General features: G+C 47.5%; 1 protein-coding gene across 4 annotated transcripts in view; it reads left to right on the top strand.

Moving 5' to 3' along the window:
- LOC135919962 (homeobox protein ceh-30-like) overlaps positions 1–20,568 on the top strand; it is a 229,996-nt gene that overhangs the window by 93,920 nt on the left and 115,508 nt on the right. For all 4 annotated transcript variants that reach the window (XM_070529310.1, XM_070529309.1, XM_070529308.1 and 1 more), the window contains one exon: positions 20,012–20,082. In XM_070529310.1, coding sequence (XP_070385411.1) covers positions 20,043–20,082 — 40 coding nt within the window. In that variant the 5' untranslated portion in view covers positions 20,012–20,042. The remainder of the gene's footprint in view (positions 1–20,011; positions 20,083–20,568) is intronic.

Below are 20,568 nucleotides of genomic sequence, written 5' to 3'. Positions count from 1 at the left end.
ACCTGCAAGAGGTGGTCTCGATGTTGGTCTGCACTGCCAACGCCCTCGTAGCGGAGGAGACAGCCATCCAGTCTGACCAACGAGTACGTCACAATTATTACTGACTTCCAGGCAGCTTGCCGTAGCTACGCAAGAGGCAGAATATCTTCAATCGCCCACCGACTCCTCAAACAAGCCTCCCAATTCCCGGACCTTGAAATAGTGTGGACTCCAGGACACGAGTTCCTCCGTGCAAATCAGCGTGCGCACGCTGTAGCCCGAGCTCATGCCTCCCGGGTGCCACAAGAGAGGGATACGGCCGCATCCATGGAGCCCGTACCTTTACAATACAACGCCACAGATTTAACAGATGGCAGTACCCACCTCCAGACAAGACCCTCTCACGTGAAGACGCCGTAACATGGCAACAACTACAAACCAAAACATACCCCCATTTAAGCAGACTACACGCAATACACCCTACACTATATTCATACAAATGTCCCCTTTGTAATGATTACGCCTCCCTATATCACACCACATGGGCGTGCCCCAACGTGAAGGTGGCCCCGCAAATACCCAACGCCACACCCGAGCAGTGGGATGCCGTGCTGACTAGTTCGGACACTCGTAAGCAGCAGCAACTGGTGCGCCGGGCCCGGGAGACAGCAAGAGCCGTAGGAGCCCTGGACTAAGGGCGCCTCCCACACAAGCAGAAAGACACCTGCTTGTCCTTTTTTTTAAAATAAATGTTTCTCCTCCTCCTCCTCCTCCTCCTCCTCCTCCTCCTCTTCTCTCTTGTATTATGGATTCACTTTTCGAAACCGCTCACGTTGGATCGAATGAGAAATTCATGCATAATTTCCCCAGCCACCGAGTCCTTCACAAAGATATAGTATAAGCGTATACGGAAACCCCTCTTAGTTTTCATACCCCTCTAACAACGAAGGCTATACAGTTGTATATAGGCTCTCACATCAATTGCAGGTATGTGTTTACGAGTGATTGTGTGCACACATTTCCATCTAAATGCGTTGAAATTATTGAACTGTCTTAGTGTGAAACCTTCATCGGTACTAGAGATGCGAGAACTTGCGAAAGAAAAAAGCAAACTGTGAACTTTGGGGAAATTTTTTTGGTCGTGTATTTCCCCACGATATAAAAACCTGAAAAAGAATAACGACACAATTTTGCCATTATAGGGACTTGCGTTGAAGTAAATCGCGTAAAATTTGCGTTGATGTTCTTTTTACAGCACAAACATTCATGCCAACCATAATTGCATTAATTATGTTTGATGTCAGATGGCTTGCAATATCTGCGAGGTTTGTTCCTATGTGCAGCAAGAAGACATCTATTTCTCGCTGAACTTAAGATTCAGTCTTTCACGCGTGAAAAACGACGAGTAGGGAACTCCTGGCAATCTCCTTATATTCACTGTTATTCGTAACCGCGGTGGTTGATTAGTGGCTATGGTGTTGGGCTGCTAAGCACGAGGTCGCGAGATTGAATCTCGGCCACGGCGGCTGCATGTCGATGGGGGCGGAAACATTCGTGTACTTAGATTTAGGTGCATGTTAAAGAACTCCAGGGGGTCCAAATTATTCCCGGGCCCCCTACCCCAGCGTGCCTCATAATCAAATCGTGGATTTGGCAGTAAAACCCAGTAATTTCTGTTTTCGGTGATATTCATCAAGGAGCAGCGCGCAGTCCAGTCGTCTTTCTCTTTGCTTTGTCATCTTTTTTGTGCTGTAGGAACAATGGGCAAAAAGCTGTCTTTGGAAGCTGAGTCGGACACCCTGACTCGTTTTGCTATGGACGTTTGGAGCGAGCTACAGAACACAACTAGACCGGGATTTCATGAAGTGTGGAAGTACACGTGAGCTGAGAGAGGGGAAAGTCTGTGCATCGTTTTTAATAGATACGCAGCACTTCCTTTCCACCTCATGGTGTGAAAATAAGCTCGCTATCCTATAGCTGTGGACACAAAAGTGATAGTAAGTAGCTAGAAAAAATTTCTGCAGCGGCACTTTTCTAACAATGGCGTATCACTAATACTGATTGCTTTTGTTTGAACTTAGGGCCTCTTCAAGCTTAACATAGCTTCTGGTCTCAATCTATTAAGGACAGGCTCCATAGGAATATTTTTGCTGGACTTCACTCTCAATTTATCTGAATTTATTTAAAGGGCCCCTCACCAGTCCACATGGAAAATTTTGGCTATACGCTTGAAGTTGTTACGTGCCCTCTAGGGAGAGTTCTACCGCTATTAGTTCATTTATAGCCGATATAGAAATATTCCAGTGACGCGAACCCATTATTTCAGGAGGCGAGCGTAACCGCCAATATGGAACGTCTCTCCACTTGCCCCCGTCTAGCCTCTGCAAGCCAAAGTTCTTTCCTGTGTTCCCTCATACCGGAGCTGGAGGATCGCATGACGCATACGTCATGGGCGCCGCCTTCGTTTTTTCTTTTCTTTCTTGTCGCTTTTTTTTTCTCTTCCCCCTCATCTAAAGTTCCTTGTCCAGTCAAACGCCTTTATAAGGAAGAGCTCTGGACCTTCAAAATATTTCGTTGTACAGGTAGGTCACTTTCTTGTAAAGGTACACCTCACCGTTCACAATAGAAAACACGTTCAACAGTAGACAACGTTTATTTAACATCAATTCAAAAGAGGCTTCGTGAAATAGGTCGCCAATTTTTTCTTTGCACACTTCGCCTTACAGAATGTGCGACTGCAGCAAACCTTTTTGCACATCAGTTTGCAGCATGCTCCACGGCGAATCGCAGGAGTTGCGCAAAGTGAAGCTGCAAGTCGTCGAATGCCGCTTTGGCGTTCCTTGCCGTCAACATTCTTTGTTCGTCTTTCGTAGGATCTTTATCCCTGTTGCCTGTGTTTAGATTCGCTTTTTTTCCGCCTTAAGTGGCTTTGAAGAGGTCCTCGGTCGTCAGTCACAATTACGTCATCAAGTCGTCATCAACTACGACGTATTAGTCAGCCGTCGCATCCGTTCCGCACTCATCTGTGTGCCACAGCTACCGGCGTCATGCACATAAATCGTTTTACGGACTATTGACACTTCTTAAATCACCCGAGATGGTATTCTTATGGTTTTTGTTATTGTTTTTGCTTTTCTAAGTGCATAAACTCCTTTAGCAGTCGTTTTTCGCATAGCAAGGAAAAGAAATGAAAAGAAATCCCAAACAAATGCCGTAAACGAATACGCTAAATTTGCGTGAAGGGCGAAGTTTATTTATAGCATGTGGAAACTGATTCAGCAAGGAAGGCGCTCTCTCCGTTCCATCGGATGAGACATATGCAGACTACACTGCTCGAACAAATTTCGAACCGACATTTGGAAGAAAGCCGCCAGAAGTGCTGACAAGGTGTCGAAAATTCGTCCTCCAATGTCGCGACTTTCGTTCTTTTCCGTTTTTTTGTTTAGTACCCTTCGGCCACATTATCACCCGCTAAAAGCACAACTCGCACAACTTTCGCCACGCTCGCACGGAACGAGCGTGGGCAAATATAATCAAAGGTGCACACACATCGACCTATGCTTTTTTGATTTGCCTGCGCGCACGGTATAAGCCTGTCAGGTCACCTATGAGCGAGCACTCGACTCCCGGGGGCCCACTTCCATATGGTGCACCAATCATGACAAGCAAATACGAGCGCGCTTCAGCGCGTAAACATATATGCGCGCAGTCACTTGGCTGCCGCCATGCACAGACGGGGCAACACGACGAGGTCCCGGGAAGGCCGCGCTCGAGCGAAGAGCGACCACGAGCGTTGTTCCAGTCGAGGTACATTATACGGCAGACGGCAACAGGCGGCAAACGTGCCACCATTGCTAAACGTTGTTTGCTCTATCCCAGAGGTGAAGAGAAGAAAGAAGCCGACGTGAAAGAAGCGAGAAGGCGAAGGCGTGTGGCGCGGAGTGGGTGGGAAGGGGGAAGCTTGTGGTCCTTTGCGGTGGAAGTGGGTGGAGGGGAGCAAGGCAAACAGAGAGCCGCCGCTGCAATTCGTGGACGAGGAGTGAGTAGCAGCACATTGGAAGCCATTATCCGCCCGCTGCGGGAATTCGCAGCGTGGCCGTACGCGGAGAGCCGCAAATTGTACGGTACGCGCGTCTGATTCGCCTTCGGCTGTATGGCGCGAGTAGTTTGGCGCCGTCTCGGTTTTCCTTTGTTTTGTTTATGTATTGTCATTTTTTTTTTCACCGGTTTGTTCATTTGAGTGCCTTCCGCCGCCCCGCTTCCAAGTACTCGTTTCCGAAGAACCTTTGTATTAATAATAACCGTGCAGGTCTTAATATACATGCGCGGTCGGCGCTTTTGAGAGTACAATGAAAAATTTTGTGTCGAGGTGTACGGCACGCTTGATGACGGTGAACTCTTGCCCAACTTCATGCATCGTCACTGATTTACTTTTTTGTTTTGTCTTTAGTTCTCTGCTGAACAGACATGAGATTACAGATGGTGATACTGGGCATGCACGATTACTGCAAGATATATTAGGAAACTGCGGTGAGCCAAAGCCGAAAAACGCTTGAAGTTACCTTTTTGTTGGTAATCCTGACTTGTAAAGGTTCGAACGCAATGTGCAGATATTTTGCAAGGAACGCAAGCGCGAACGCTAAAAGCGCCACTATTGTTCAGACTACATTCGTATAATGCGTTAAGAACGGAACAGTCTTCACACACGCAAGCGTATTTGTTGGAAGGCCCGCTACTTTTACGTTTCATACCGATACGACAGTTACGACGTGGCCAACAAGCGCCACAGTTCCGGTTTTAAGCTTCCCGTGATGCGACTTCCGGCATGCCCAGTTAGAGCAACAGCCATGGCTGTGTATACTATGTGCGTTGTTCGAGCTGCAACGGCGCCTGTATTTCTTTGGTGCCTTCGCTTAGAGTTTTTCGGTGGTTTCGCCATGCTGAGATCCACTGAGACGCAAGTGGCCAGCTCACGTTTTGATTGGCCGGTTTTAAGAAGCGTGACGTATGCAACTTACAATGTGCACGACCAGCATTGTTAACCGTCTTAACGCTAGTAACGCGCGACACGGGCTTTACGACAGATGCGCGTTAAAGTTACGGCCGCAGTCTGAACATACCTTTATTCGGAAGAGTGGGAGAGAGATAAGTGTCGTTGCAGAAATAACAGAGTAGCACTATGGGTGCCCATGAAAGGCAGTAAAGGTCAGGCGCGACACGATAGGTAATTATATATTCGACAGTAAAATCATGGCGACATACATCACAAGGTTGCCTTGAGAGTCCGCTCGACAAGGCCAATATTTATCTAGTATTTGGCGCAAAAATTATAAATATTTATTTTAAGTAAAAGTAAATATATTTGAATAGAGTCGAATAAATCGTTCAGGTTGTATTGTTTTGCACAGGCAGTGCTACAGCACAGGCAACCACTATTAAAGGTGCAAATTTTCTCTTCTTTTTTATTGTTTTGTTTTTGCACTGCAAAAATCAAGGAAACGTCGTCACCAGCGACATCCCTCGTTCGACCAATGTCAATCATTTTTCTAGACAAGTATTTCAATTTTGAAAACGTTATTGGCACCATACCTGAACAAAGAGCAAATAATGAAATATAATATTTTAAATACATTTTTTATTGCCATAAAGACGAAATTTAGTGTTATGGGTTCAGAAATGAAAAAAAATTAATAAATAACGCTAGCATGTACTAGAATGAAAGCATGTAATAGCATGTAAGCACTCACGTGATTTCGTTAGCAGAAGCTGCACGTATTACTTGGCAATGGCAGAGGCCCTCTGCTACGCATATAGGCAGACAGCCAGTCGAAAAGGGCATCTGAACGAGGTTCTGAATTCGTATTTCCATCTGCGTGCAATGATAACAGAAGACGCTTGTCACCCTGATGTCGCCTTACTGGAGGAGGCAGGAAGAGGCAGGGAGCAACTTTGGTAAAGCAATCGACTCGTGAGCGCACCCACACATACTCCTTCCACAAAGGTCAGTGTGAGTGTAGTGTGAGAGTGAAAGCGAACAAATTGCGACGAATTTGAATGCCAAGTGCCGTCTCATATGTAGTAGATGGGCAGGACAAGCGCCTGGGATATCAGCCGATCTACTCATCATCATGCTCCCACCGACACTGATTCCGCAACCATAAGCGAGAGTGAGTGCCGGAGAATGTGAGTTGACACGTGTGTTGGTGTACTTGAATAAAATACCAACGAGTGAGCGGGAATGAGTGGCAGCTAATTTTGCCGAGATATGCGGGAAAGGCGCATCAGTCTTTTTTTTTCTTAATTTTTTGCTCTCGAAATAATAAGGAGGTACCACAAAGCTGTAGGGCAAAAAAGAAAGGACTTACCCCCAACATTGCGAAGGCAAAATCACAAGCAACGCATTCGCCTAAGGTCTTACTCGACTCGCCTAAAGAATCAAACTGCACGTATTACTAGGAGAGAATAAACTGTAAACCTCACCGGCGGGAAGAGCGATCAATAGCCGCAAGCTCAATGTGCAACACGGTCAGCATGAATTAGGCACTATAGGCATTCATGGGTATAAGGTAAAACCAATAAAATGGAATAAAAATTCAGTGGACTAACATCCCGAAACTGGCGCAGTTTGTCACAGTGAGGGAGGCCGCAAACACGGTAGACGAGCTTTTTTGCATTCCGCCCCCGTCGGAATGCGACCGCTTGGCCGGGAGTCTAACCCACGACCTCGGGCTCGGCAGCGCAGCGCATAACCATTGCGCCACCGCGGCGGGCAACCGTTAGAATGCACTACCGTAAAAAACGGAGCGAGGAGCCGCGCACACGTCTACAGGTATAGTACGAGAACGGTGCGCTTTCCAATCGCAGCTGTCGTCACGAGGAGAAAAAGAAAAAAGAGTCGGCGACGACCTCCGTGCGTAAGAGCGCTGCTCAAACTTCGCTTGACCCCGCGACACCGGAAGGGCGGCGGCGCCGGCGGTTGCTTACAGCGGCGGCCATCTCTGAGCAGAAAACAGTAGAATGCCACCCCCCCCCCCTCTCCCGAGCAACACCGGAAACCACCAAAGGATGCGCGAGGTTCCTCCCACTAAACGTCGGAACTCGCGCGCGAGCTCGCGCCGCGAACTGAGCGCCTGCCGGCGCCAGACAAAGCTCTCTCAATTCGCGGCCCTCTCTCCGGAAGGCGAACGCGCGCGCGTGTCTGTGTAGTTAACAGGCGAAACCCGCTGCGGGGCCGCGAGCGAAACAACACGGTCGCCCGCACCACCAGCGTTCCGACGAGGCCGGGCATTACGGGTCAGGACAGCGGCGGGAGGTCCTCCTTTTTTCCACCGAGAAAGAACACTGACAGCAGAACCGGCGGCGGCGACTTTCTTCGCGCCGTGTAGTATATAGTATACGTCGGCTCGCACTTACGCTCATTCAGTTCCAAGTCCTGGAGTACGGGGTGGTGGTTCTCGTTTTTTTTTTACTGCGTGGCATATGCGCGCACGTGCATATATGCACGAACGAGCTCGTTATTTAAGCGCACGCTAAAGCCGCTCCTCAATTGCTCCCTGGGTTCCAAGCAATGGCGGCGGCGGCGGCGGCGTCTTTCGGGTGGTCCGTAGCCGTTTCGTCCCTCTTCCTACACGTGCATCAGTGGCTCTCGAGACGCCAATTTAAGGGAGGTGGTACTTCGACAGAAAGGGGCACGCGGAAGACCTCCCTTGTCTCGTCCTGGATGTGGGCCTGTGTGTTCGAGGTTTATTTTTTTATTTTTTTATCTTTAGTTTTAAAACGTAACATTCACAGCTATGGAGGCTGAGCTTTCACATGGCGACGCGAAGGCCGAGGAAGAAAGCAGATGAGGGGAGGGGAGGGCGGGGGGGGGGGGGGCGGAGAAGAAGAAAACGGCGGTTTTCGGGGGAAACAATTGCGACAGCCACAGGGGGAGGAAGGGACGCGGTGTGCAGTTACAAGCAGAAATGGAGTACCCTTCCAGCGCTCTCTGCGGCGATTAGTAACCGTACTGCGAGCTGGTTACTCTTGTGTTTCATTTTATGACTTCCGTTGAAGCTTCTGCACCTCTGCTCCTAATAGCGGCGATACGGGAAAAACGAAAAGAAAGGAGCGAGACCGAGAAAACAAGCTTAGAGGCAAGCAAGAAACACAAGAATGAGTCTAAACAAAAGCTGCTTCCTCTTTTTTTTCTTTTGTTGTGTGTTATAGGCGGCATACAGCTTGCTCCAGCAGCTGAGAACGCGGAGAGTGCTGAAACTTGCGCTTGCCACGCCAACGCACTGTCTTTCATCGCTTACAAAGAAACCGTTAGGGAGGCGAGTGGACGACGCCAGTCGCCTTCCGGTTCTGCGGGCGTCGTCTGCCACTTCGAAAATGCCTGCTTGTGCCGCCAGAGACGGACTGCACGGCATCTCTGATTGACTCAGCGTCTCCTGTTGCTTTGGACCTCTCGTTTCCACATCTTTATTCTTGAGAACTTAAGCACTTATGTTCCAAGCAGAAATTATTTTAAATCTGAGTGACCAAGCCATCGTGCAAAAAAAGAAAAAAAATCGAGAAAGAATAGAAAAGCCTTCAGAACTGTGCATTGAAGACCTTTTGGCAGCGCTCTATTTGTGGCCGTGGCCAACTGTGCACGAGTATGTCTATCACTCAGCTGTTTCACTGACGTGACGGTGGAAGAAGAAGATTCCTTTTCTTCCTCCACCGCACTGCACCACCCCATAGTCGCACTGCTGTCTCGCTTCCTAGTTCTTTTTTTTTACATTTTGTCAACCGGAATTGTCGAAGACGTCGGAGGACTTGCCAAGATACCCTCCCTACCGGTGGCCGGGGGGGCCTTCCCCTCCTGTCACTTTGATAGAAGCTTGCAGAAGAACCCAATCTGGTAGCAGCGAGAGCTCCGTCATGACTACGGCAGACCTAGCACCGAGCCAGAGGCAACCAACTGACTCTGAGAGCAACCGTGAATGTAAGCGATATAAGGCTGCAGAAACAGACGACGAGTCTATGCTAATTGATGATTGTGATATATAGCGGACATCAGTCATCTGGACTGCAGGCTCATGCCCCACCGTAAGGAAAGGACTGTCGGAATCCTAGTGATAACTACATCTGTCAAGGAAGGATGTGACATGAAAAAAAGTTAACCCCATTGCTCTGTCTACGGATATTGAAGAAATTCTTGCCCATCGCAAGTTAGGAACGGATTTACTTCTCAAGGCGCGCTGCTTTGGGTGACCGGACAGAAGAGCATGTGAACGCCCTTCTCGATCAGTTGCAAGTCAGTCTCAGGGATTGCGGTATCAGCCCGAGTGCCCAACTCTTACATGCAAGAGAGAGAGGAAAAGGGAAAGGCAGGGAGGTTAACCAGAGGGGAATATCCGGTTTGCTACCCTACGCTGGGGAGAGAGGGGAGGGGGAGGTAAAGTGATAACAATGTAGAGATAAAGACAGAAAGGAGCGTAGACATACAAACACAGTCGGTCACTGTCGCCGCATACTGCCACCGCACAGCACAGTAGCACTTGCAGCACTATAAACATCTGTTCAGGCTACAGCCGCTTGTCCAATTCTGTCACCCTCAAGAACCGCAAAAGTGCCCTCATCGCCCTCTGCTGCGATGGCTTGTGATGGCGGCATTTTAGATAAGTTTCTCTGTGAGAGGTTTTCAGTCAAAGCGTGCCATCGCGATTGCGAGTGATCATCTCTGTAAATTATAGCGATGACAGTCACAAAGAAAGTGGTAAAGAGTCTCCTCGTTGCCACAGTCATCACAACAGACGTCGTTGGCCCATCCGATTCGGAAAGCAAAAGACTTGGTGAAAGCTACCCCTAGCCAGATTCGACAAAGCAGGGTAGCTTCGCGACGGCAGAGTCCAGCTGGAATGCAAAGGCGTAGAGAGGAGTCAAGATAGTGGAGTCGGTTGTTTTGAAAACTTCCTGCGTTCTACAAGAAGAACGTGATATCACGGCTAAGCATTCGAAGTTTTCGTGCGCCATCTGTCCTTGATAACGTTATCGGCTCTAAACACCTGTATTGTTAGAGGAGCGCCGAAGTGGCACACTGACGAGGAACTTTTGGACTACCTGAAATCACGAGGGGTTTATCATGCAAGGAGAGCTACACAACGTGTCCAAATTTCTGAGTCCGAATGGCAATCCAGGACAACAAACACCGTGGTTCTCACGTTCGCTCCAGGACACGGACCGCCCAGAGAAGATCAACTTGGGCGTCACAAGACATGAGCCCATTGATTACGCTGTTACACCACCCCAACCCTTCATGTATCAGCGCTATGGATATGTGGCCAAGTACTGCCGTGGTGAGCAGTGATGTAAAACATGCGGAAGATCGCATGATTTGAGAACATGCTCGCGCAGAGAGAACTTTCTTTGCGCAAATTGCAGTGGTGCCCACCCAGCTAGCTATAGCGAGTGTCCTATCACTGCAAACGAAAATAAACCCACCTAGGAGTTTTTAACAGGTGATATGCCCTGAAACCTCCCATCTTCGAATATTTACACTCCCATGTACGGGAGCAATACAGCGCCATTCCCTCGTTTCACTCCGTTGGCTAGCTGCGGGAGGATTAAGCCGACATGACGCGATTTTATTCCGCTTCAAAATCTTGTTCTCCTGTGAAACTCCGACAGGGAGTTTTAAGAAAACTCCCCTCCGCCGAAACAGGTTGGTCACGCGGCGCTTCCCATGAGGCTGTGCGCCGCGCCAGCGACCGGGCGCGTTCGGCGGAGTCGGCAGTGCTCATGGCTAACGGTTTGTTTACATCTGTGAAGTGTAAGCCAGCCATTAAGCCTCCAAGCCTGGTTCTCCATTTCCGTATACGCTCTGTAGTGTCGTAAACGTACCTTTCACATCAGCTGTTTCTTGATGGGCCGGGAATAATTTATGACGCTGACTTGGTTGAGCTCATCCAGATTGGCCAAATCATGGTTTGTTCTTGTGTTTTTTTGAAGGAACACTAAATAAGAACTGCAAGTCGTGTGCGTGCGTGCACGCGTGTGTTTGCCTACTCATGAACACCTTGTTTCGCAACGGCAATAGCGTTTTCAGCTTTCAAAGAATTCTTTGCGCTTTTTGTACCTGTAATCACCTCACATGTCAAAGTTGGCCACGTCCGCCATCCAGTCCGCACATACATACCGAAGCCCCTGCAATGCTACAAATGCTGCAAGATGGGTCACGTAAAAGGTGTCTGTAGGAATAACCTCGTGTGCCCACGGTGCGCCGAATCTCACTCAGCAGATGCCTGCCGCGCAACTGTGTTAAAGTGCCCTAACTGCCATGGTACTCATGAGGCCTCATCCAATGATTGCCCGCGGGTGAGGAACGAGCGAGCAGTACTCAAACGTATGGTACGGGACCATTCGACACACAAAGAGGCTGCCGCTACTCTCAGGCGACGACGACATCGGCCCCGAAGAGCAGCATGAAGAGTTCCGTCTACTGAAAGATATACACCATCTTCCGGCAAAGCGGTTACCGTATCAACGCCGACTTCCACAAAAACAGATACTGCGAAAACGAAGACTGCGGCAGCACGCTCACCTCCTGAAGAGTGGCCTACACTTCCAAGAGCACAACCTGCCTCGGAGTCACACCAAAGTGCGCCGCCCATAATGACCTCACGAACCGCGGATGAGACGACGACTGAGGATCGCCAAGTCATAGCGATGCTGAAGTCACTTATGGACGCCATGCGCATTCTACTGAGCAGCATGAAAACCCCGTCGGCACAGAGCGCACTGCAGGTGCTGGACACCTTGAGTCCGGTGCTTGCGGCTCTAGGGTAAAACCATGGCCCGAGCGATGCCGTCGTTTCAAGAGGAAGTCAAGCATGCATCTGTCTTGCAGTGGAACGCCAGAGGGCTTAAGTCACGCATGTCCGACTTTAGACAGTTTGTTTCTACGCACCAGTTCCCCATTATCGTGATTTGCGAGCCCCACCTGTCAGCTCCCATCAGACTGTCCGGGTATGAGTGCTTTATGTCCTCTACCCACGGAGAGTGCAGCAAGGTTGTTGTGTTTATACGCCGTGACTTGACTTATGTACATCACCCAGTGCCTCCTGACGAAGCAAATCAATACGTTTGCTTAACAGTGAAGAAGAGTAAGCTCACGTTTACAATTCTTGGAGCCTATTTATCTCCAGCAAGCCGTCTAGATTGTGAGCGCCTACGGGGAATTTTGACATCTACCCCAGAGCCGTGGGTGCTCACTGGTGACTTTAACGCCCACCATTACCTATGGGGAAGCTCCAAAGTTAACTCTAGGGGCAGAATGTTGGTGTCCTTTGCCTCTGAACGGGAATTTTGCTTGTCAAATGATGGTAGCCCTACTTATCTGCGTGGATCAGCGTATGGCAGCTGCTTGGACCTAACCTTCGTGTCAGGGTCGCTTTCCAGAAGAGTGCACTGGTTTTCCGATTTAGAAACACGGGGTAGCGACCACATCCCAACCTATTTGAATATCGAAGGTTTGACTAGTTCCAAGTCTTCCAGAACCGTCCAGTGCACCGATTGGCCTAAATACAAAATAATAATGGAAGACTGTTGTCGTGACGGCACCTCTTATAACCTACAGGGCGCGATAAAGGATGCCATACAAACAACCACGCATCTGCTTTCGAGGAGTTCTTCCCGCACCGATTTCGACATTGAACTATCTAAACTTCGAGCCATTCGCCGTCGTGCGGAGCGAAGATATAGACGCACGAAGTCAAATCATGATTTGAGATTGGCTAGACGAACACAAAAGAAAATACAGCGTCACATGAACAAGCTGGCTTCGCGACAATGGGCATCCTTTTGCGAGTCCCTGGATCCGCGAAAACCTCTGTCGCTTATATGGAGGACTGTTCGTGGCCTTCGCACAACCTCTGGTCAGTGCCACCCGTTTAAATCTTTGGCACTTTATCTACAATGTAGAGATATTGACGTCGCTGAATCTTTCTGCAGAAAGATTGCTGGCGAGGCAAATTCCGATGGAACGGGTACAGGAACCCTCGACCACCCACCGTACTCACGCGATCCCCGCATGGAATTCCCTTTTTCTATGGAAGAACTAGAAGCTGCACTGGCTTTGTGCAGGCGTTCTTCAGCGCCAGGACCTGACGGCATTACATACCGTGCCCTGTGTAACCTAGGAGACCAAGCTCGGAAGGCACTCTTGCTCCTGTACAACGACTCCTGGCAGACGGGTACGGTTCCGCAAGAGTGGAAGTCAACTCGCCTCATTCCACTTCTCAAAGCTGGCAAGTCGCCTTTGGACATTTCCTCATACCGTCCGATCGCACTTGCCAGTTGTGTCGGAAAAACAATGGAACGAATGGTTTTAACACGTCTGGAATGGTACTTAGAGTACTGTGAAATCTATCCACAAGCTATGGCCGGATTTAGACGGGGCCGTTCGTCAACAGACAGCGTTGTTGACTTGATAACCTTTGTGCAACACCAAAAGGCCTGTAAGCGTCTATCTGCTGCTCTGTTTCTAGACGTTAAAGGAGCTTATGATAATGTCACCCATGAAGCCATCCTTAGCACGTTAGAAGCCGTCGGACTTGGTGGCAAGATGTATATGTGGGTGTACAACTACTTACAGAGGAGATCATTCTACATGCACACAGAAAATGGCCCGACGTCCGAGCATTACGGTAGCCGAGGAGTCCCTCAAGGAGGAGTGCTTAGCCCGACTCTTTTCAATCTCACCCTCAGTGGATTAGTTTACAACCTGCCAAGCACCGTACGACTTTCCATCTATGCGGACGACATCTGCATTTGGGCATCAGGTGTGACACGACTTCAGCTTCGTGCTCGGCTTCAGAAGGCAGCCACAAAGACATCTTGCTACCTTCGTCAACAAGGACTTGAACTTTCATGCGGAAAGTGCGCAATGGTGGCATTCACGAGGAAGCCAATGTCTGGTTACGGCGTATCCATTAACGGACAACTTATACCATACAGCAGAAGTCACAGGTTCTTGGTAGTCGTAATTGACAGAGACCTGTCTTGGACTCCGCACGTCAATTACGTGAAAAAGCGGCTGACTGCTATCTGTCACCTGTTCAGGTTCCTTGCAGGAAAAAGTTGGGGAACATCTATACACGCTATGTTACAGTTGTACATGGCGTTGTTCGTTGGATTCCTGCGCTACAGCCTGCCTGTAATATCCAACACCTGCAAGACTAACCTGCGTACGATTCAGAGCATTCAAGCCCAAGCCCTTAAGATATGTCTTGGCTTACCACGCAGTGCATCAACGGCTGAAACCATTGCCCTAGCGCAGGATTACCCGATCACGACGCACATTGCCGTTGAGACAATGCGTATGCATCTCAGGCATTATGCTAGGACGCCTTCCCACCACTTGGCGAGCCTCACTGCTGCAAGGCCCTGCTCGACATTTAGCGGTATTGTCAGTGCACATCGTGCGTCGTTTACCTCAGGGTACGCACCTGCGGCCACGCCAGCGTTTCCTCCGTGGTGTTTGAGCCGTCCACAAGTTGAGATATTGATTCCAGGACTACAGAAGAACACAGATCTACCGGCCCCGGCTCTAAAACAGCTGAGCGTACTTCTTCTGCATGAAAAGTACAGCAACCACGTGCACATCTATACCGACGGATCGACTACGTCGTGCAGTTCTGGTGGTGCCGTGGTTATACCAACGCGAGGAATGACACTGCGGTTCAAGACATCGCATGTCACGACCTCAACGGCGGCAGAACTAACGGCCCTGCGTCGAGCACTGGAATTCATTGATTCGGAAAGACCCAGAAAATGGGCTGTGTTCTGTGATTCAAAACCGGCATTACAGTGCACGCAGTCAGTTCTCTGACACGGATGTCATGACCAATTGACATACGAAGTCGTGAAACTTCACCATGACGTCCAACAAAAAGGCCACGAAGTCGTTTTTCAGTGGGTGCCTGGCCACTGTGGAATCAGTGGCAATGATTCCGCCGATAACGCTGCTCGCACAGCTCATCAAGAAGAGCACAGCGTTCCGATTCCGCTTTCAAGGACTGACGCTGCAAGGCAGCTTCGACACCTGGCACGTAGCCTCACAGTGACCGAGTGGAACTCGCAAAACTTACGACTGACACGACTACATCGACTAAACCCCTCCCTGCAGCTCCGACCTCCACCCGGACTTCCTCGACGTGAAGCTACGCTTCTCTGTCGCCTTTGGTTAGGAGTGGCCTTGACAAAGGCATACTCTACATTAATTGGAGTGACTGACAGTGCAGCATGCGAGGTCTGTGGCACCGAAGAAAACATCGACCACCTGCTGTGCCATTGTCCAAGATATGCCCTAGAGAGACAAGAACTTGCCAAAGCTTTCCAAAAACTGGACAATCGGCCGCTTTCTGTGCAGGTGCTGCTGGAACACCGCCCCCATCGCCCGTCGGCCCATAAAGCGGTGAAGGCACTTTTGTGTTTCTTAAGGACGACGGGTTTGTGCGACCACCTGTGACTATTAAGGCAATTTTTGTAAAACCACACGCGTCAGCGAACTTGCCGCAATTTCCTTCTTTCCTTCCCTCCTCTCTCTCCCTGTGATCTTTGCTTTCCCCTTTCCCATTCCCCCGGTGTAGGGTAGCCAACCGGACGTTATTCTGGTTAACCTCCCTGCCTTCTTCTTTTCTCTTTCCTCCCTACTCGGCGTTCAAGCAAGGATTATTAGAGAGTTCCAAGTTTAGACCTCAGTCGATCGTCGATACTTTCTACTGTGGCTCTTTATCAGCAACCTTTGCTTCTTCGTGATTTTTGATTGCGAAAATTACGAGAAAATTGGCGGTGTTTTATTCAAGCCAAGTGTTCTCTTTGATAATGATGCCAAATGTGAAAGTCGAGGAGGCATGAAAGATCGATTCTATGAGGGCGAGTCAGAAAGTATTTTCCCCCATTTTTTGAATAGCCACAATAAGGTACATACAGGTAATTACAGATATACGTTCTATTCTATGTACCCTACACTATTTTTCCAAATAGCCCCCACACCGGTTCAGGCATCTGTCCCACAGCAGCACTAAATTTGAGATGTCCCTGTGATAGAATTGGATATGCCAAATTTGGCAAATTTGGCATATCCACCAGACGCAGGTGTTACACTGACCGACATAACTGGTCATTATCCTGCATTTTTAAACTTTCACTATACTCATGGCTCCGAAAAAATCACGTACACGAAGTTTATACTAGACAAACAATCATTCCTTGAAGCCGTGTCGAACCTTGACTGGTCCCCAATCTTTTCCACGAACGATCCACAAGAAGCATTTGCACTGTTTATCTCTATGCTTAAGTCATGTTTTGATCGTCATTCCGTTCAAGTTAAATGCAAAAAGAAATTCGCATCGCCTCAAAATCCATGGATAACAGATAAACTCTTAGCTTTAATGTGCAAGAAGGGTAATCTTTATAAGAAAGGTGAACGACAACCATTTAACAAGCATTTAGCCATTCGGTACACGAAGTTTTCTAACCAGCTTTCTGCCACATTGAAGAAAGCTGAAAAAACATGGTACGAGAGAAAAATTTTGGAATGTGGTAAAAGCGTAAAAAGGAAATGGGAAATTGTTAACTCCTTCTTAAACAGGGCACATAATCGCGAAGCTATAACAAAAATTGCTTATCAGGGTAAGGTATACAACATCGCCAAAGAAATAGCTGATGCGTTTGCTGATTTCTTCTTAAGCAGCGAGCTGCAGTCACCTGCGCATGACAATCCCGTGCCCCAGCGCCTGCCACGGCCTTTCTTTTTATTTCCAACTACATCCCAGGAAGTTTTAAACATTATAAGCAACATGAAAATAACCGGCACCGGCATCGATAAATTACACCCTTCCCATATAAAATTAAGTGATGTCCTTGCAGACATAATCAACTTCATGTTTAAATCAGGCAGTTTCCCTCAAGAACTAAAACAAGGTAAGATCACCCCAGTTTTTAAGAAAGGTGACCGCTCTTTAATTTCCAATTATCGCCCTATCTGTGTATTACCTTCCTTTAGCAAGGTAATTGAAAAGCTAATAGAAAAACGTTTAACTAATTACCTTGCAAAATTTAACATTCTCTCACCATTCCAATACGGCTTTCGCTCGGGTTACTCGACCGAACTGGCTCTCGTTGCTGTAACCGATCAACTAAAACTTGCTATCGATGAAGGAGGAGGGGAGGGAAAGAGATAAGAAGAAGGCAGGGAGGTTAACCAGAATCACGTCCGGTTGGCTACCCTACACAGGGGGAATGGGAAAGGGGGAAAACAAAGATAACAGGGAGAGAGAGGGTCGATGAAGGGAATCACGAAGCTCGAAGCTTCAGTATTTGTAGATTTAAGCAAAATGTTTGAGAAAATAAATCATCGCATCTTATTTCGTAAGCTTGAATTATTAGGAATTACCGGCCAAGCACTTGTTACTAGAAAATTATTTAACAGACAGAATGCAGGCAGGCGTTTATTCTAAAACCATGTTCACTAATATTGGCGTGCCCCAGGGCTCCATATTGGGTCCGCTTTTATTTTTATTATGCGTCAATGATCTGCCTAACTGCCTGTCCTCTTCGAAGTGTATACTTTATACAGATGATACTACTATCATTAATTCCAATAAATGTATTACAACCTTAGCATCTAACCTTAATGGCGATTTACACAGCCTGCTGGAATGGTGTCATACTAACCAGCTACAGATAAACCCATCGAAAACAAAATTTGTTGTATTCACTTCCACCAACTAACACGTCACTCCATTCCTCCTATCTTTTGGGGCGCAAGTCCTATCCCTGAAAGCTTTTCATGTAATTATCTAGGCATAGAAGTCGACAGACATCTTAAATTTGTTGAACACTTAACCAAAATAAAACAGAAGATTACCTACGAGATTAGGGTACTTCTAAAAACACGAAACATATTTGACCATGAAATATTACTATCATTATACTTTTCATTTATTCATTCCCCCATTAACTACTGCGTTACTTGCTGGGGAAATACTTACGTAACCCATCTAACCTCATTGCAAATCCTACAGAATCAGGCTATTAGGATAATTACATATGGCCCGTATAATTAAACGCCTCATATCTTTTACGAACTAATAACATTCTTACAGTCACACAACTTGTTACACATAACCTAGGTACCTTTTTGTTCCGTGAAATCATTTACACACGATGCGATAGCTTGATACCACAATCTTCTCTATTGAATACTAATATTACCAGGTTTGCAATAAATAGGAACTTCATTTTACCCAAAATACATACTAATTATGGCAAACAGAGCGTCCATTTTTCATCTATTGCATTCTGGAACACACTACCATTATACATAAAAACACTTAAAATTCACGAATTCAAGAAACAACTAAAATATAACGTTCTGTCGAATACTGATGCTTAGTCCATACTCACAATTATTCTTTCAGGGTGCCTTCATTTCATTTTCATTGCCATACCATTATGCCTTACATATACGTTCGAGTTAGCAAATTATACTGTATTTGTCACGTCAACTACGCTGTTACTTGATCAGTTGTCAACGAGATTGTATTACAGTGCTTTTTTTCATGACATTTATGCATATTAATTCTTCAATTATGCTATTCATACTAAAGCCTGTAATTTTTCTATGTTAATGATTTGTTGAAACTGCTGTACTTTTGTTTTGTTACGTTTACTTTGTAAGGGAGGTCCCATTGCAGTCTTTGACTTCGGGACCTCCTTCTGAATATTAACAACTTGTAATCTTTCTAATCATCTCAATAAAGACCGATTCTGATTCTGGTCCGGCTAACTGGAACTACCGTCGGACTGCTGTCTTGGCTTCATCATTGCACGTGGATCGCTGTCCTGCCAGGAATGCCTTCGGTGGACCGAAAATGGGGAAATCACCTTTCGTCATTCGTGGGCTGCATTTTCCTGTTAATTACGATGGGCGTTCCTCCCTTGCCCCATATAAAACGAATCATACTTCGGTGGCCGCACGCCGTGGACGTGTAAAGCACAACCGGCATCTTCGTCGATTGACAGCAGCGCCATTCCGCGGAGCTACCGGCAGATAAGGCCGGGCCGGTCCATGAAAGGTCCACCGCTGGGAATAGATATGTTGACTGCACATTTGCATCTCTGTAATTTGGCTAAAAAACCTAGGGGCAATGAGTTTCTGATTCGCCCATGTACTAAAGGCCACAGTTTCGAGCACCTTCTGCGCGCCTTAAATGGTGTAGGCATAATACACTAAACGCTTGCTCACAAAGAGAAAATAAGAAAAGAATAATGATATCTGGTGAGGTTAGCCTGGCGACAGGCTTGGAAATGCTACTGCAAGTTAGACGGTGAGGAATAAAGAAAAGGGAATATATGCATCTAGGATGCAAGTAGAATACGAAGACACGTGTAATGTGTTGTGTGCGCATAGCGTGGTGGCTTTTTACTCATCTAACCCTGTATTCACGGAGCAGGGCCTGCCGTTGGGGCGTTCTTTCACCTACTGAAATGCCACCGATCTCTGAGGGTCCATACCTTTCGCATCGCGCAACATGCACCGATAAGCAATCAATGAGTTGATAAGGAGTGATGAGAGGTTATATGGGTCTCATCACTGTTGATAATGGTTCGACGAGGATGGATAAAGCGCTAAAGAGCGATAAGGGCTTATAATAGATGGAACAATTCTGATAACCTTTATAAGCACCGATAAAGGTTGATAAAGGTAGGATAAAGTCCGATAAGGATAGAGAAGGGTTGATCAGAATCGGATTAAGTCCGACAAGGTTGATAACAACCGATAAGCGTAGATAAAGGTCGTATCTAGTCCGATAAGGTTGATAACAACCGATAAAAGCTGATCAGTGTTTATACTGGTCTGGTCAAGTTTCGTAACATTGATAATGAGAGCGGAGCTGCGCGAAGATGAGCAATTGGCACAATGCTCACGCATACTTAGACAACTCCCAGAGGAATTTCTGCCTGATTTTTGTTAATTATATATACCATGTACTTGCAGCGCATGAACCGTTAAATTGGAGCAGTGGCCAATGGAACGCCTCAAGCCAGACACCGACGTACCGCCAAATAGTACGTATACTTTATCGGATGCTCGTACTTCTCCGCGTGCACGGAGAGTCGCAACGTGCATATGCCAAAGCACACACACCGCCATTTCTACCCTCACTAACTATGCAAATTATCGTGTTCTCGCTTCGCACTCGACATGGTGTGTCGTTTAAAGACAAGCGGCATAAGCTTGCGCATACCAGTGTGCATTTGTTAAAGTTCTCAGCGTAGTGCTACTGTGAAAGCGCAGTTTCCGTACCACATCTGCTACCCGTAACACTATAATGTATGTCAGAAAAGCTGCTGTGAAGGACTGGCTATCGCGCGGCACCGGCAACTCCTAGGCTTACTTTAGACGCGGTCCGTCTCAAGAAGCCAGCTTTTCGTTGGTGCTGCGCAGAGTTCACGCTTTCTCGCAGTTCGTATTCAGGACAACATGTTTCGTCGGACTTCCTCAGTTGGGCGAACACCCATACACATTCGTGCAATAATCATGCATGCGGTGGT

The sequence above is a fragment of the Dermacentor albipictus genome, unplaced genomic scaffold, assembly GCF_038994185.2.
Source record: "Dermacentor albipictus isolate Rhodes 1998 colony unplaced genomic scaffold, USDA_Dalb.pri_finalv2 scaffold_20, whole genome shotgun sequence".
NCBI classification, from domain to species: domain Eukaryota; kingdom Metazoa; phylum Arthropoda; class Arachnida; order Ixodida; family Ixodidae; genus Dermacentor; species Dermacentor albipictus.
Note: the sequence above shows the minus strand (reverse complement) of the source record. Positions and strands in the feature narration are given on the sequence as shown.